This window comes from Cherax quadricarinatus, chromosome 9, assembly GCF_038502225.1.
Source record: "Cherax quadricarinatus isolate ZL_2023a chromosome 9, ASM3850222v1, whole genome shotgun sequence".
NCBI classification, from domain to species: domain Eukaryota; kingdom Metazoa; phylum Arthropoda; class Malacostraca; order Decapoda; family Parastacidae; genus Cherax; species Cherax quadricarinatus.
Genome location: NC_091300.1, coordinates 2,445,338 through 2,463,009, shown reverse-complemented (window position 1 = coordinate 2,463,009; position 17,672 = coordinate 2,445,338). Strand labels below are relative to the sequence as shown.

General features: G+C 40.0%; 1 protein-coding gene across 1 annotated transcript in view; it reads right to left on the bottom strand.

The window, feature by feature from the left end:
* Positions 1-998: 998 nt before the first annotated feature.
* The window catches only part of LOC128686166 (uncharacterized), a 40,330-nt gene continuing 23,656 nt past the window's right edge, over positions 999-17,672 (bottom strand). Inside the window, exons 12-15 of the mRNA XM_070083462.1 lie at positions 12,139-12,387; positions 11,268-11,457; positions 10,862-11,024; positions 999-3,924 (exon numbers count right to left, since the gene is read on the bottom strand). Of these exons, the coding sequence (XP_069939563.1) occupies positions 2,098-3,924; positions 10,862-11,024; positions 11,268-11,457; positions 12,139-12,387 (2,429 nt within the window). The 3' untranslated portion in view covers positions 999-2,097. The remainder of the gene's footprint in view (positions 3,925-10,861; positions 11,025-11,267; positions 11,458-12,138; positions 12,388-17,672) is intronic.

The following is a 17,672-nucleotide window of genomic DNA, read 5'->3' as shown; positions in this document are numbered from 1 at the left end:
CTTTGTGTGTGTGTGCGTGTGCGTGTGTGTGTGTGCGTGTGCGTGTGTGCGTGTGTGTGTGTGTGTGTGTGTGTGTGTGTGTGTGTGTGTGTGTGTGTGTGTGTGTGTGTGTGTGTGTGTGTGTGTGTGTGTGTGTGTGTGTGGTGTGTGTGTGGTGTGTGTGTGTGGTGTGTGTGTGGTGTGTGTGTGTGTTGTGTGTGTGTGTGTGTGTGTGTGTGTGTGTGTGTGTGTGTGTGTGTGTGTGTGTGTGTGTGTGTGTGTGTGTGTGTGTGTGTGTGTGTGTGTGTGTGTGTGTATGTGGTGTGTGTGTGTGGTGTGTGTGTGTGTGTGTGTGTGTGTGTGTGTGTGTGTGTGTGTGTGTGTGTGTGTGTGTGTGTGTGTGTGTGTGTGTGTGTGAGTGCGCACGTGCGCGCAGACCAGAGGTATGTGGTCGTATCTGCAACTATTTGTTATTTTAATTCATATTTAGTTTACAATGAGCTGCTTCTACAGTCCAAGCACACCACCCTGACAAATCTCAATATTAGCATAACATAATATGACTTAATCTAAGAGATAGAAGGCCTTGTAGGCCAAATTACTTGGCTTGGGTTAAAATGTAGTAACACCAAATAGTGTAATAAGCTTTAACAAGGTTTAAAGAAAGTTATTATATGCTGACATTCAGTAAAGGCATTAAAACCATGTATTGAAATGGAGTAGAGTCATAGGTGAAATGATCCATGGGATAACCAAATTAATCGAGGGGCAAAGACTTATTGGACTAAGAACTACACAAGGCTTTTATTAATTACAATCTAGCAATTTAAAGATGGAGCTGGTAATTCCAAAGGGATATGCAAAAGATTGCATTGTATATGGATATATTGTACCAAATTTCCATTAGGTACAGGTGCAGTCTTCGGTGAAGAAATAAAATACTGTTACACCAAACATTACTGAATAGTTCTTAAAGACAGGCTAGCACTGAAAACCTCAGATGTTGAAGCATGAGCACATTTACATCTTTCATTATTTATTGTTGAAAACAAATACAAGTTAATTAAGTTATTAAACAGTCACAAACATTTGGGTGAGTGGCAATGGCCAAAAATGTTTACTTCTCCTGAGAGCATCTAAAGTACTGGATTACTATTGCACCTTAGTCCATGAGCAGTTGTAGCTCACCACAGCAAAATTACTGAGAACTGCACAGTTCTAATCACAATGCTCACTTCATTATTGTCATCTTTACAGTGAAACAGTTTAAATTAAATTCATTAAATTTGCTATTTATCAAGATTATTTCTATTTGAACAGAGTAAATTATGTGAAAAAATTCCATTGTCAGATTTAAGTTATGTTAATGCTTTCTCTCATTAACAGATTAGCTCCCTGACTAAGGTTACCCCGCTACAGATTCTACATGAATTTTTACAAATAAAAGAGATTTATTAATTCTGCTATTTCTATTTTTTCGTGCCACTGTACATCTGTTGTCCTCTTATCAAACTGATTCAGCCAATCTGCTGGACGCACCCCTATTTTTTAGTTTTGATCAATGAAATATGTTTCACTTCTATGGTAGATAAATAAAAATAAATGTTTTCTTCCTAGGTAGTAGGTTGGTAAACAGTAACCGCCCAGGGAGGTACTACCATCCTGCCAAGTGACTGTACAACGAAAACCTGTAATTGTTTTACATGATGGTAGGATTGCTGGTGTCTTTTGTCTGTCTCATAAACATGCAAGATTTCAGGTATGTCTTGCTACTTCTACTTGCACTTAGGTCACACTACACATACATGTACAAGCATATATATACACACCCCTCTGGGTATTCTTCTATTTTCTTTCTAGTTCTTGTTCTTGTTTATTTCCTCTTATCTCCGTGGGGAAGTGGAACAGAATTCTTCCTCCGTAAGCCATGCGTGTTGTAAGAGGCGACTAAAATGCCAGGAGCAAGGGGCTAGTAACTCCTTCTCCAGTATAAATTACTAAATTTAAAAGAGAAACTTTCATTTTTCTTTTTGGGCCACCCTGCCTTGGTGGGATATGGTCAGTGTGTTGAAAGAAAGAAAATGTTTTCTTATGTGTGCTTTTCAGTAAGTAAATATTTTATAAGCCATACTTAGATTTAATTTCTTTAATAAGAGACATAATATTATATAGGGTTGAAGTTTCTTCCTGGTAATTCTCTTGACATATGTTTGTTAGTCTTTCTTTTTCGTGTTCACACTGGAGATGATATTGACTTAACAAATTTATTGTATCTGTTTTTCCCTGTCCTTTCTTCTTATGGTCTGGTGTCTCCTCTTCCATCTTATGCTCATCAGTCTTTCTCTGTTCATTCACTGTTTGCTTTGCCTTTCTTTTTCTATTTCTGACACACCCTACAATGCCAGTACAAAGTTCATTTTTACTGTGAGAGATGAGATGTGAGTTTTTATTATCGGGAAGACCCTTTCTTAGGTTTTTTTTATGCTGCTGAGACTTGCTTACTGCTTGATATTTTTCTGATCTTTCCTGAATGGATAGAATAAATGAACGTTTCTTTTTATTTTTTAATTTCACTTGAGATAAATACATGCAGTTTTTCTGCAATCTTGACTGGAAAAACCCAGTAGGTTTTTTCACTTGTTTTTGGGAAGATCCAATTAACTTTCTCAATGGTACATCTGAAGATTCTCCAAGCCTCTCTGTGAAGGGCAGTCGGGGAGGTTCTATACTACCACTTTTTGTTTGTTGGTATACCACCTCACCAAGTTTATTTTTAGGTGGAAGATGCAAAAACTCTCTTGACTTCTTTAATTGTAACTGAGATCCTCTATTTAGCATCAATCTTAATTTCGAAGACTCCCTCTTCCTCAACATATGTAACAGAGATAACTCTTGTCTTGTTTTTTTCACCTGTGCAACTGATGATTCACTAAGCCTTTTTGTTTGTGACCCCAGAGATTCACAAAGCTGCCATTTTTGTGGTGTCAGAGAAAAATCCCTTTGAATTTCATCTTCAAGATTATTCTTAATACATTGTGGAATAATTTTACATTGACTTATATACGTGGACCCTGAGGTACTGTAAGATGATGCTCTACTCTTTTTTTTGGTTCTCAGTTCAGACGAGTCTTCACCAGGGAGAGTTATGTAAGAAGGCTCTATAAGCGTCCTTGGAATCTTAATGTATTTGATATCAACAGGGAAAGGATGCCTAGCTGGATACTTGAGCTTTATGATTCTCTTTTGTTGACCCTTATCTACTTGACACATTATTACTTTTGAATCATCATTCTCAGTAATACTCAAAACTTCCACTTGGATTTCATTCTTCTCCTCTGAAGTGTTTGTCATCCCTAACTGGATTGTGCATTTCTGGTTTACTGTCTCATTTGTTGTTACAGTGATATTTTTTAATTTCCCTTCTGTGGTAAAATCATCTGGTATTTCACTTGAGCTTTTTATATTTTCTGTTGTATCTGAAAGTTCAAAGTCTTGAGAACTCTTAAGCAATGAGATGCTAAAATTTTCTCTTTCAATAACACTTTTATTATTTGTTGCTGATTTAGGAGATACTTTTTTATTATGGTGTGAAGTATTCTGACTTATATGTGAACTCACTTGAGGAGCAGCTGAATAACTGTCTTTTCTCTTCTCGCAAAACTTTGCTTTACTTTCTTTACTCTTGCCAACACTCACATGTTGTTTAGAATGAGTCTGGAGCACATCAACAAGATTAATATTATCTTTATATTGGCAGTATCCACCATGTTTAAGTACATTTACCATGTAATGCCACTGCTGAAGGCCCTGTTCAATAGTCTTATTGAGGCTTTGGACTGCCTCACAGTATACCTCACTTACAGACATATCTTCAGGTGAGTTTAACTTCCACTCTATGCTTGTCTTGACTAGCATATTTAATTCCTCCTCACTCCAATCAGAGATCTGAAAGATACAAATACAGCAATTAAAAATAGTTTATAAGAATTCAAATTCAAATTTATTATTTTCACCTAAAAAAAAAGAGGAATACTTCAAGGATAAAGTGTGTAGAATTTTCTCCAGCTATTTTAGAAACTTTCAAGTACGTATCAGAATACAGGAGGGCCCCATCATAACACAGAAACAGTCTATATAATAGAGACAAACAATGTTATCTATGGAGGCAAAGAAGGGAATGTACGAGAGTATAGTGATACCAACACTCTTATATGGATGTGAAGCATGGGTTACGAGTGCTGCAGCAAGGAGGAGGCTGGAGGCAGTGGAGATGTCATGTCGAGGGGAAATGTGTGGTGTAAATATTATGCAGAGAATTTGTGGTGTGGAAATTAGGAGGTGTGGCATTACTAAAAGTATTGTTCAGAGCACTGAAGAGGGGTTAGAGGGGTTAGAGGTGGTTTGGTCATTTAGAACGGATGGAGCAAAATAGGATGACTTGGAGGATGTATAAATCTGTAGTGGAGGGGGGGAGGGGTAGAGATCCTCTTAAGTAAGGATGGAGGAAGAGGGTAAATGAGGTTGTGTGTGCAAGGGGCCCAGACATGCACCAGGCACGTGTGAGCATGTTAGATAGGAGTGAATGGAGACGAATGGTTTTTGGGACCTGACAAGCTGTTGGAGTGTGACCAGGGTAATATTTTGTGAAGGGATTCAGGGAAACTGGTTAATTGGACTTCAGTCCTGGCAGTGGGAAGTACAATGCCTGCACTTTAAAGGAGGGGTTTGGGATATTGGCTGATTGGAATGACATCTAAACTGTCATATCTGAGTGCCTCTGCAAACACAGTGATAGTGTTTCTTTTTTGGGTCACCCTGCCTCGGTGAGAGATGGCCGTTGTGTTGAGAAAAAAAGAAGAAAAAAATATACATAATAACTTTAAAACACTTGAAACTTTGGAAAGCTTCCAGATGGACTCAAGAGAAACACAGAGTTCATGGCAACACACCCAGGTTCACAAACTGGCCATATCCCACCGAGGCAGGGTGATCTAACAAAAAAAAATAAATAAATAAAGTTTTTCTTATTAAATTTAGTAATTTATACAGAAGGGGTTACTAGCCACTCATTTCCAGTATCTCAGTCACCTCTTACGACACGCATGGCTTACAGAGGAAGAATTCTGTTCCACTTCTCCATGGAGATATTATTATTATTAAACACCATGGGGAGGGTGGTCCATAGATGTGTATACATATGGTGTCAGTGTTTTAGGTGGGCAGTTGGATGGACACGTATTAATACCTGTACACTGGCTGTTGATACGTGTCCATCTGACATTATGTATGTGTTTGTGGAGAGTTTTCTCCACAATACAATCACTTTACATTGTGTACAAGTTGTCTTCAAGACATGTTGGTGCAGTAGCCTGTATAACAGCACAACTCCCAGACTCATGCAACATGCCCTTTTGAGTGATGCTATTTATGAGTGAAGGCATACAAAAGGAGTGTTTTTCTACAGTTACCCCCAGTAATATACACAGTTTCTCTGGTGGTAGTGGACTGTAGAGAGAACATCTTATTGTAATTCTTGCCGTACAGTCCTACAAGCCACCCAGCTACCACACCTCACAATTATGTCAATTTGTTCTAGTATGGTTGTATGCAGTATGCTTATAGTATGACATGTAATTTTGAAAAATGTCATACGTAGATAGATTAATAAAAATGTCTATACAGTGGACCCCCGGTTCGTGATGCTATCGGTATCCAATAAATCCGGTAACTGATGCATTATATCGCAGAAAATTTGCCTCGGTTCCCGTTACAAAACCCGGTATGTGATGCGGTTCATATGAGACGTGTCCACGTGTGGCCTGAACTGCCCCATGTGTGCCAGTGTTTACAAGCCAGCCAGTGTGCGCGCATCTAAGGATACATTCGGTACATTCCATATTACCCATGTTATCACTGTTTTTGGTGCTTGTTTCTGCAAAATAAGTCACCATGGGCCCCAAGAAAGCTCCTAGTGCCAACCCTTCGAGACCAAGGGTGCTAATGACTGTTGAAATGAAGAAAGAGATAATTGCAAAGTACGAAAGTGGAGTGCATGTGTCGGAGCTGGTCAGGTTGTATAGTAAACCCCAATCAACCATCTCTACTATAGTGAGCAGGAAAACGGCAATCAAGTAAGCTGTTCTTGCAAAAGGTGCAACTGTGATTACGAAACAGTGACCGCAAGTGTTAGAATATATTGAGAGACTGTTATTGGTGTGGATAAATGAAAAACAGATAGCAGGAGATAGCATCTCTCAAGTGATCATTTGTGAAAAGACTAGGCAGTTGCATGACGATTTGGTAAAAAAAATTGCCTGCAACTAGTGGTGATGTGAGTGAATTTAAGGCCAGCAAAGGCTGGTTTGAAAGATTTAAGAATCGTAGTGGCATACATAGTGTGATTAGGCATGGTGAGGCTGCCAGTTCAGACCACAAAGCGGCTGAATTTTTTTTTTTTTTTCAACAAGTCGGCCGTCTCCCACTGAGGCAGGGTGACCCAAAAAAGAAAGAAAATCCCCAAAAAGAAAATGCTTTCATCATCATTCAACACTTTCACCACACTCACACATAATCAGGACTGAAAAGAGACCTGGACAGGCTGGACATGTGGTCCAGAAACTGGCTTCTCGAATTCAATCCTGCCAAATGCAAAGTCATGAAGATTGGGGAGGGACAAAGAAGACCGCAGACAGAGTATAGGCTAGGTGGACAAAGACTACAGACCTCACTCAGGGAGAAAGACCTCGGGGTGACCATAACACCGAGCACGTCACCGGAGGCACATATCAACCAAATAACTGCTGCAGCATATGGGTGCCTGGCAAACCTGAGAATAGCGTTCCGATACCTAAATAAGGAATCGTTCAAGACACTGTACACTGTGTATGTTAGGCCCATACTGGAGTATGCAGCACCAGTCTCGAACCCACACCTGGTCAAGCACGTCAAGAAGTTAGAGAAAGCACAAAGGTTTGCAACAAGGCTAGTCCCAGAGCTCAGGGGAATGTCGTACGAGGAAAGGTTTAGGGAAATCAGACTGACGACACTGGAGGACAGAAGGGTCAGGGGAGACATGATAACGACATACAAGATACTGCGGGGAATAGATAAGGTGGACAGAGATAGGATGTTCCAAAGAGGGGACACAGGAACAAGGGGTCACAACTGGAAGCTGAAGACTCAGACGAGTCACAGGGATGTTAGGAAGTATTTCTTCAGTCATAGAGTCGTCAGGAAGTGGAATAGCCTAGCAAGTGAAGTAGTGGAGGCAGGAACCATACATAGTTTTAAGAAGAGGTATGATAAAGCTCAGGAGGCAGAGAGAGAGAGAGGACCTAGTAGCAATCAGTGAAGAGGCGGGGCCAGGAGCTGAGTCTCGACCCCTGCAACCACAATTAGGTGAGTACAATTAGGTGAGTACTGTTTTTGCAGTATAAAGATACACAACATATCCCTCCAAACTGCCAATATCCCAAACCCCTCCTTTAAAGTGCAGGCATTGTACTTCCCATATCCAGGACTCAAGTCCGACTATATGAAAATAACTGGTTTCCCTGAATCCCTTCACTAAATATTACCCTGCCCACACTCCAACAGATCGTCAGGTCCCAAGTGCCATTCGTCTCCATTCACTCCTATCTAACACGCTCACGCATGCTTGCTGGAAAAATATGTGCATGAATTCAAGGAGTACATAGAGGCTGAAGGATTAAAACCTGAATAAGTGTTTAATTGTGACGAAACAGGCCTGTTTTGGAAGAAATTGCCAAGCAGGACCTACAATACTCAGGAGGAAAAGGCACTCCCAGGACATAAGCCTATGAAAGACAGGCTTACTCTTCTGATGTGTGCCAATGCTAGTGGTGATTGCAAAGTGAAGCCTTTATTGGTGTATCACTCAGAAACTCCCAGAGGGTTCAGGCAAAAGAATATCCTCAAGGCTAATTTGCATGTGCTGTGGAGGGCAAAGAGTAAGGCATGGGTCACTAGGGACTTTTTCTATGACTGGTTACACCATGCATTTGCCCCCAATGTGAAAAATTACCTAATTGAAAAGAAATTAGACCTTAAGTGCCTCCTGGTATTAGACAATGCCCCTGGTCATCCTACAGACTTGGCAGAGCGACTTTCTGGGGACATGAGTTTCATTAAGGTCAAGTTTTTGCCTCCTAATACCACTCCTCTCCTGCAGCCCATGGACCAGCAGGTCATTTCCAACTTCAAGAAACTGTACACAAAAGCTATGTTTGAAAGGTGCTTTGAAGTGACCACAGATACTCTATTGACTCTAAAGGAGTTTTGGAAGGATCACTTTAACATCCTCAATTGCGTAAACCTTATAGGTAAGGCTTGGGAGGGAGTGACTAAGAAGACCTTGAACTCTGTCTGGAAAAAAACTGTGGCCAGAATGTGTAGACAAAAGGGATTTCGAAGGGTTTGAGGCTAACCCTGAGAAGCCTATGCCAGTTGAGGAATCCATTGTGGCACTGGGGAAGTCCTTGGGGTTGGAGGTTAGTGGGGAGGATGTGGAAGAGTTGATGGAGGAGAACAATGACGAACTAACCACTGATGAGCTGCTAGATCATCTTCAACAGCAAGAGGCCACACCTGAAGAAACTGCTCCGGAGGAGGGGATAGAGAAATTGAAGAAGCTGTCTACTTCAAAGATTAAGGGAATGTGTGCAATGTGGCTTAAAGTGCAAAGCTATTTTGATGAAAATCACCCTCAGACAGCTACTGCAAGCCGTGTTGGCAATTTGTACAATGACACTGTTGTGAACCACTTTAGGAAAGTCATAAAGGAACGAGAGGTACAGACCTCTATGGACAGATATGTTGTGCGACAAGTCCAGTGACACTCAACCTGGTCCTAGTGGCATTAAAAGAAGAAGGGAAGTAAAACTGGAAAAGGACTTGCTACCTCAAGTCCTAATGGAGGGGGATTCCCCTTCTAAATGCTAACACCATCCACACTCTCCCCTCCTCCCATCCCATCAATCATCACCAGATCTTCATTAAAGGTAAGTGGCAATTATTCTTTTGTTACATATTATTCTATTGTTATTGTTATTATTGTAATTATTCTATTGCATTAAACTTAATATTTCATGTGGTAAAAGTTTTTTTTTTCATACTTTTGGGTGTCTTGCACGGATTAATTTGATTTCCATTATTTCTTATGGGGAAAATTGATTCGCTTTCCGATAATTTTGGTTTACGATGAGCTCTCAGGAACGGATTAATATCGCGAACCGGGGATCCACTGAAATGTAATATACAACATTTAAAGCACCTCAGAGCGATTATTATTATTTTTAACACATCTGTCATCTCCCATTGAAGCAGGGTGACCCCCCCCCAAAAAAAAAACACTTTCACCATCATTCAACACTTCCACCATCATTCACACAATCACTGTCTTTGCAGAGGCACCCAGATACGACAGTTTAGATGTCACTGCAAACAGCCAATATCCCAAACCCCTCCTTTGAAGTGCAGGCATTGTACTTCCCACTTCAAAGACTCAAGTCTGGGTAACCAGTTTTCCTGAATCCCTTCACAAAATATTACCCTGCTCACACTCCAACAGTTTGTCAAGTCCCGAAAACCATTTGTCTCCATTCACTCCCAACATGCTCAAACATGCCTGCTGTATGTCCAAGCCCCTTGTACACAAAACCTCTTTCACCCCCTCCCTTATTATTATGCTTCTTCAACCCCAGTGAGACACTCTTAATTACTTCCCTGCTTGGTGTAGCTACTCCTATTTTGTAATGTCAAATAGTGAATTTAATGTACCTGCATGCCAGCACAGTGTGTAATGTACCTGCTCACCAGTACAGTATGTGTACACGTAAGTACAATTATCAGTACTATATCAGTCCTATCTCAGCCATAGACATACCTTACTCACTGAGTTTAATAATTTCTAACTTTGCACTTAAAGGAGCCTTACAACTCTGCTTTTTATCACAACTACCCTTAGATGGCATTATAACACACAAAAAAGTACATGTATAAATATGTAATAACTTTAAAACTCTTGTAACTTTGGAAAGTTTCCAAGAGATAATCAAGAGAGATGTGAAGCTCAGGGAGGAAGTAAACAGAAAAAAAGAAAATGATGCTCAGATGTCCAGCTGGGAGCAAATTAGGAACCATATAAACAAATTTTTGGGTATGATTTGAAATGCCTGTATTAGTGAAGTGCTGAGAAGAGAAGTCCCATAAACTGGGGCCCTCCTGTACAGTGGACCCCCGGTTAACGAACTTTTTTCATTCCAGTGGTATGTTCAGGTGCCAGTACTGACCGAATTTTTTCCCATAAGGAATATTGTGAAGTAGAGTCCATTTCAGACCCCCAAACATACACGTACAAACGCTCTTACATAAATACACTTACATAATTGGTCGCATTTGGAGGTGATCGTTAAGCGGGGGTCCACTGTACCTCCTAAAGGAATACCTGAAACATTTGTTAAAAATTCTCCATTCTGGTTTACCTAACATGAAAGTGAATGAGAATGATAATACACTAACAAAGTATAATCACCGTCATTACAGGGGGCTTCACTAATGAGTGATGGGTGGTGGTGACATCCCTGAGCCTATATAATACTACATATAATTAAATATTATCAGTGTTAACTCAGAGCAAAGATGTTCTACAGCCATCATGTTAATATCTCTAAGTAAATTAAAATGCCTTAAACTTTCTTAAATATAAAAAATAATATTTATATAAGTTCACCAAGAATCACTCATACAGACATGGTAATTCTTTGCAGGACTATAATTATTTAGTAAAGTTTCAGTCTAGTGATGTCTGACCACATGTGAAGGGTAAAAATGTATAATTAACAAGAAGGAAAAGCATATGTACCGACTGCCATCCTGAGACAGGCACAGCATGAAAACCATAAGCCATTAAAGGGCTTGAATGATCTTGCCACAAGCCATCAAGATCTGCACCAAATGGCCCCTCACAAGCTTCTTGGACAGTCTCCCGTTGAGCATGGTGAAGCTGTACCAAGAGATGCCAGACCCTGTAAAAAAAAGAATGCATAAATCCATTAGATGTTAGCAAAGCAGTTATTCATTATACACTGTCAAAATAAAAAAAATGGCATAAAGGAAGGGTGCAATAAATGAGCTAACCCTTTTAATCAAGGACAACAGCAAATTGTATACAGTGACAGACTACCTGAAATCTTGTACAACATCTATATATAAACAAAAGTTAAGCTTTATGTTATTTCTTTGGACTTTAAAACAATTTCAGTAATTACTGATATGGTGTGAAGGCATAGGGCAGATGCTGATATTGGTCATCAAGGAAATGCGCCAGAGACAACAGAAGTGGTAGACGAGGAACACTGTGAAAAGCAAGATTCTTCATGTCCTTCAATCCAGCCAACAATATTTCAATCACTTCTTGTTCATCAACATCCAAATCTTGATCTTTATTAGTCTTGGAATCTGTCAAGTGTAGAGTTGCAAAGGTCACATTATGTGTATGAAATGACCAATGACAAAAATTGAAAATGACTATTACAGCACATATTAGTTACGTAAACATATCTGTAATTTCTTTAACACACACATTATACATTAACAAATTCTATTTTAATTTCAGTAGAATTCTGATATTCCGTCTTTCATTAAAAAGATTTCAGATGTATGGTACAGGTCGGCCATCACTAATCCGGCAATCAGTTATCCGGTTCCATCATTAATCTGGCACTAATTTCGGCTAGCATAATTTCAGATTTCATCATTATACTGACTCAGAAATTGTGCAGATGGTTGTAAATCCAAAGCAACAAGCCAGTGGAGAAAAAAGCACTGAAGAAAATGAGGAAGATGTAGCAGAGTCTTTATTGATAGGTTAATTAAGTGTATTCTAACCTAACCATCTGTAATCCAGCAAACTCACTAATCCGGCACACTACAGGTCCCAATGATGCTGGATTAGCGATGGCCGACCTGTACACCCTTTCACATTTTAAATTTTTACATGCAAATTTTGATGGTATCAGTATCAGTGGGTATCAGCTATCTTTGATGATATCAGGATGGGCCTAAAATTGAGTATCGGTTTCAGTATCAGCAAAAAACTTTGGTATTATCCCATCCTCAGTGATTATTCATTTAACTTACCAGACTCGTACCCTGGAATTATTTCTTGGTAGCCAAACAATGAGTGGATCTTGAAATAGAAAGGTGGTCGTCGTCGTTCCCGGATGCTACATTCTCTATTATAGGCATATGCTGTTTGGTATCCACTGTATAGATGGTGAAATTTTATGTAACAGCACTTTGCCTCTCGTTGATGCCCTCCTGCTTTCATTAGAAGACTCACCTGAAATATTATTTGGCAAGCACTAAGATAAAAATTCTGGTCAAATATAATTTATAAGGCTTAGAAAGTTATGAAAGGGTTTGAATTCCAGTTACCTCTAACTATGCCAAACAATTGTTTTAATACTATGTAAAAATAATATAGCTTATCTTAGTTGTCACTGTTAGTTGATGTGGAAGTGTGTGGAGAGGTATGATGTAGCGAAACTTGGCAGAGATTGAGCAAGAATCAGATGTGTTTGTCAACGTCAGTAAAAGTAAGTCAAACTTCCTTACCAAACTGCACCAAATATACAGGCACTCACCACACCTATAACAAACATATACACTACAGTAATAACGAAGGAAAAATGCAGAAGTACTGTATTGAAGAAAAGGGGAGGTGGTTGTGTCTGGAAATGTTGAGAGGTGCTGACTATGGCTCAATATGATGAAAGCTATGGTGGGCCTGTAAACCCCCAGCCAAGAAATGACTATCATGGCTGTGCCCAAGTTAATATCATACCTCCACTACACAACTTTCTTCTTTAATCACTTCTCACATTTTATTCCCAAACACCAACATGTTCAATAATTGTAGAAATACAGCTAGAGTAGGTACATAAATGTTAAATGGCATGGGAATATATATTATTATAATTAGGAGGGGAGTGCTAGACCCACAAGGGTTAATGGGAATGTGCTATTACAGTGTAATTTTGATAATATACTATTGTAATAATAGCATATGTAATATACTATTGTGATAATATGTTATTGTAACCACAGACGAGTGGTATTGATCAATAACAACACTGTGCTAGCCAAGGATTCGAACCCATGTTGTACTGGCCTGCCTCATGATAAGCGAGAACCACATGGCGCTTTAAACCACAGGACCACTCCTGTGGTTTAAAGCGTCATGTGGTTCTCGCTTACCATGAGGCAGGCCAGTACAACATGGGTTCGAATCCTTGGCTAGCACAGTGTTGTTATTGATACTATAATGTACGTATTGCGTACATTATAGTCCTTTGGGGTGAATAATCTAAACATAGTCTATAGTATTCAATATTTTTTATATTGAATATAATAGGTTGGTAGACAACAACCACCCAGGGAAGTACTACCGTCCTGCCAGATGACTGTGAAACAGAAGCCTGTAACTGCTTTGCATGATGGTAGGATTGTCTCATAAACAAGCTAGATAACAGGGATATCTTGCTACTCCTACTTACACTTTGGTCACACTTCACAGACACGCACATGCATATATATATACATACATCTAGGTTTTTCTCCTTTTTCTAAATAGCTCTTGTTCTTCTTTATTTCTTCTATTGTCCATGGGGAAGTGGAAAAGAATCTTTCCTCCGTAAGCCATGCGTGTCGTATAAGGCGACTAAAATGCCGGGAGCAATGGGCTAGTAACCCCTTCTCCTGTAGACATTTACTAAAAAAGAGAAGAAGAAAAACTTTATAAAACTGGGATGCTTGAATGTGCGTGGATGTAGTGCTGATGACAAGAAACAGATGATTGCTGATGTTATGAATGAAAAGAAGTTGGATGTCCTAGCCCTAAGCGAAACAAAGCTGAAGGGGGTAGGGGAGTTTCGGTGGGGGGAAATAAATGGGATTAAATCTGGAGTATCTGAGAGAGTTAGAGCAAAGGAAGGGGTAGCAGTAATGTTGAATGATCAGTTATGGAAGGAGAAAAGAGAATGTGAATGTGTAAATTCAAGAATTATGTGGATTAAAGTAAAGGTTGGATGCGAGAAGTGGGTCATAATAAGCGTGTATGCACCTGGAGAAGAGAGGAATGCAGAGGAGAGAGAGAGATTTTGGGAGATGTTAAGTGAATGTATAGGAGCCTTTGAACCAAGTGAGAGAGTAATTGTGGTAGGGGACCTGAATGCTAAAGTAGGAGAAACTTTTAGAGAGGGTGTGGTAGGTAAGTTTGAGGTGCCAGGTGTAAATGATAATGGGAGCCCTTTGATTGAACTTTGTATAGAAAGGGGTTTAGTTATAGGTAATACATATTTTAAGAAAAAGAGGATAAATAAGTATACAAGATATGATGTAGGGCGAAATGACAGTAGTTTGTTGGATTATGTATTGGTAGATAAAAGACTGTTGAGTAGACTTCAGGATGTACATGTTTATAGAGGGGCCACAGATATATCAGATCACTTTCTAGTTGTAGCTACACTGAGAGTAAAAGGTAGATGGGATACAAGGAGAATAGAAGCATCAGGGAAGAGAGAGGTGAAGGTTTATAAACTAAAAGAGGAGGCAGTTAGGGTAAGATATAAACAGCTATTGGAGGATAGATGGGCTAATGAGAGCATAGGCAATGGGGTCGAAGAGGTATGGGGTAGGTTTAAAAATGTAGTGTTAGAGTGTTCACCAGAAGTTTGTGGTTACAGGAAAGTGGGTGCAGGAGGGAAGAGGAGCGATTGGTGGAATGATGATGTAAAGAGAGTAGTAAGGGAGAAAAAGTTAGCATATGAGAAGTTTTTACAAAGTAGAAGTGATGCAAGGAGGGAAGAGTATATGGAGAAAAAGAGAGAGGTTAAGAGAGTGGTGAAGCAATGTAAAAAGAGAGCAAATGAGAGAGTGGGTGAGATGTTATCAACAAATTTTGTTGAAAATAAGAAAAAGTTTTGGAGTGAGATTAACAAGTTAAGAAAGCCTAGAGAACAAATGGATCTGTCAGTTAAAAATAGGAGAGGAGAGTTATTAAATGGAGAGTTAGAGGTATTGGGAAGATGGAGGGAATATTTTGAGGAATTGTTAAATGTTGATGAAGATAGGGAAGCTGTGATTTCGTGTATAGGGCAAGAAGGAATAACATCTTGTAGGAGTGAGGAAGAGCCAGTTGTGAGTGTGGGGGAAGTTTGTGAGGCAGTAGGTAAAATGAAAGGGGGTAAGGCAGCTGGGATTGATGGGATAAAGATAGAAATGTTAAAAGCAGGTGGGGATATAGTTTTGGAGTGGTTGGTGCAATTATTTAATAAATGTATGGAAGAGGGTAAGGTACCTAGGGATTGGCAGAGAGCATGCATAGTTCCTTTGTATAAAGGCAAAGGGGATAAAAGAGAGTGCAAAAATTATAGGGGGATAAGTCTGTTGAGTCCTAGGTAGTAGGTTGGTAGACAGCAACCGCCCAGGGAGGTACTACTGTCCTGCCAAGTGAATGTAAAACGAAAGCCTGTAATTGTTTTACATGATGGTAGGATTGCTGGTGTCCTTTTTTGTGTCTCATGAACACGCAAAATTTCAGGTACGTCTTGCTACTTCTACTTACACTCAGGTCACACTACACATACATGTACAAGTGTATATATACATACCCCTCTGGGTTTTCTTCTATTTTCTTTCTAGTTCTTGTTCTTGTTTATTTCCTCTTATCTCCATGGGGAAGTGGAACAGAATTCTTCCTCCGTAGGCCATGCATGTTGTAAGAGGCGACTGAAATGCCGGGAGCAAGGGGCCAATAACCCCTTCTCCTGTATATATTACTAAATTTGAAAGGAGAAACTTTGGTTTTTTCTTTTGGGCCACCCCGCCTCGGTGGGATACGGCCGGTGTGTTGAAAGAAAGAAAGAAGTCTGTTGAGTATACCTGGTAAAGTGTATGGTAGAGTTATTATTGAAAGAATTAAGAGTAAGACTGAGAATAGGATAGCAGATGAACAAGGAGGCTTTAGGAAAGGTAGGGGGTGTGTGGACCAGGTGTTTACAGTGAAACATATAAGTGAACAGTATTTAGATAAGGCTAAAGAGATCTTTGTGGCATTTATGGATTTGGAAAAGGCGTATGACAGGGTGGATAGAGGGGCAATGTGGCAGATGTTGCAGGTGTATGGTGTAGGAGGTAGGTTACTGAAAGCAGTGAAGAGTTTTTACAAGGATAGTGAGGCTCAAGTTAGAGTATGTAGGAAAGAGGGAAATTATTTCCCAGTAAAAGTAGGCCTTAGACAAGGATGTGTGATGTCACCGTGGTTGTTTAATATATTTATAGATGGGGTTGTAAGAGAAGTAAATGCGAGGGTCTTGGCAAGAGGCGTGGAGTTAAAAGATAAAGAATCACACACAAAGTGGGAGTTGTCACAGATGCTCTTTGCTGATGACACTGTGCTCTTGGGAGATTCTGAAGAGAAGTTGCAGAGATTGGTGGAAGAATTTGGTAGGGTGTGCAAAAGAAGAAAATTAAAGGTGAATACAGGAAAGAGTAAGGTTATGAGGATAACAAAAAGATTAGGTGATGAAAGATTGGATATCAGATTGGAGGGAGAGAGTATGGAGGAGGTGAATGTATTCAGATATTTGGGAGTGGACGTGTCAGCGGATGGGTCTATGAAAGATGAGGTGAATCATAGAATTGATGAGGGGAAAAGGGTGAGTGGTGCACTTAGGAGTCTGTGGAGACAAAGAACTTTGTCCTTGGAGGCAAAGAGGGGAATGTATGAGAGTATAGTTTTACCAACGCTCTTATATGGGTGTGAAGCATGGGTGATGAATGTTGCAGCGAGGAGAAGGCTGGAGGCAGTGGAGATGTCATGTCTGAGGGCAATGTGTGGTGTGAATATAATGCAGAGAATTCGTAGTTTGGAAGTTAGGAGGAGGTGCGGGATTACCAAAACTGTTGTCCAGAGGGCTGAGGAAGGGTTGTTGAGGTGGTTCGGACATGTAGAGAGAATGGAGCGAAACAGAATGACTTCAAGAGTGTATCAGTCTGTAGTGGAAGGAAGGCGGGGTAGGGGTCGGCCTAGGAAAGGTTGGAGAGAGGGGGTAAAGGAGGTTTTGTGTGCGAGGGGCTTGGACTTCCAGCAGGTATGCGTGAGCGTGTTTGATAAGAGTGAATGGAGACAAATGGTTTTTAATACTTGACGTGCTGTTGGAGTGTGAGCAAAGTAACATTTATGAAGGGGTTCAGGGAAACCGGCAGGCCGGACTTGAGTCCTGGAGATGGGAAGTACAGTGCCTGCACTCTGAAGGAGGGGTGTTAATGTTGCAGTTTAAAAACTGTAGTGTAAAGCACCCTTCTGGCAAGACAGTGATGGAGTGAATGATGGTGAAAGTTTTTCTTTTTCGGGCCACCCTGCCTTGGTGGGAATCGGCCAGTGTGATAATAAAAAAAAAAATAATTTTTTATAGGCAGTTTAAATAAATTCAGCATTCATAAATTATATATATATTTTGGAAAACATTACCATAGTTCAGTAGGAAAAATGTTATCTAGTGGACATGACTTGCAAAGCTTAGCAAGACTGGTAGGAAGTTGGGGACTGGTAAGGCACTGCAAATTTTAGAGGTACTTATTGTTTTAAGATTTATGGGACATAACATCAA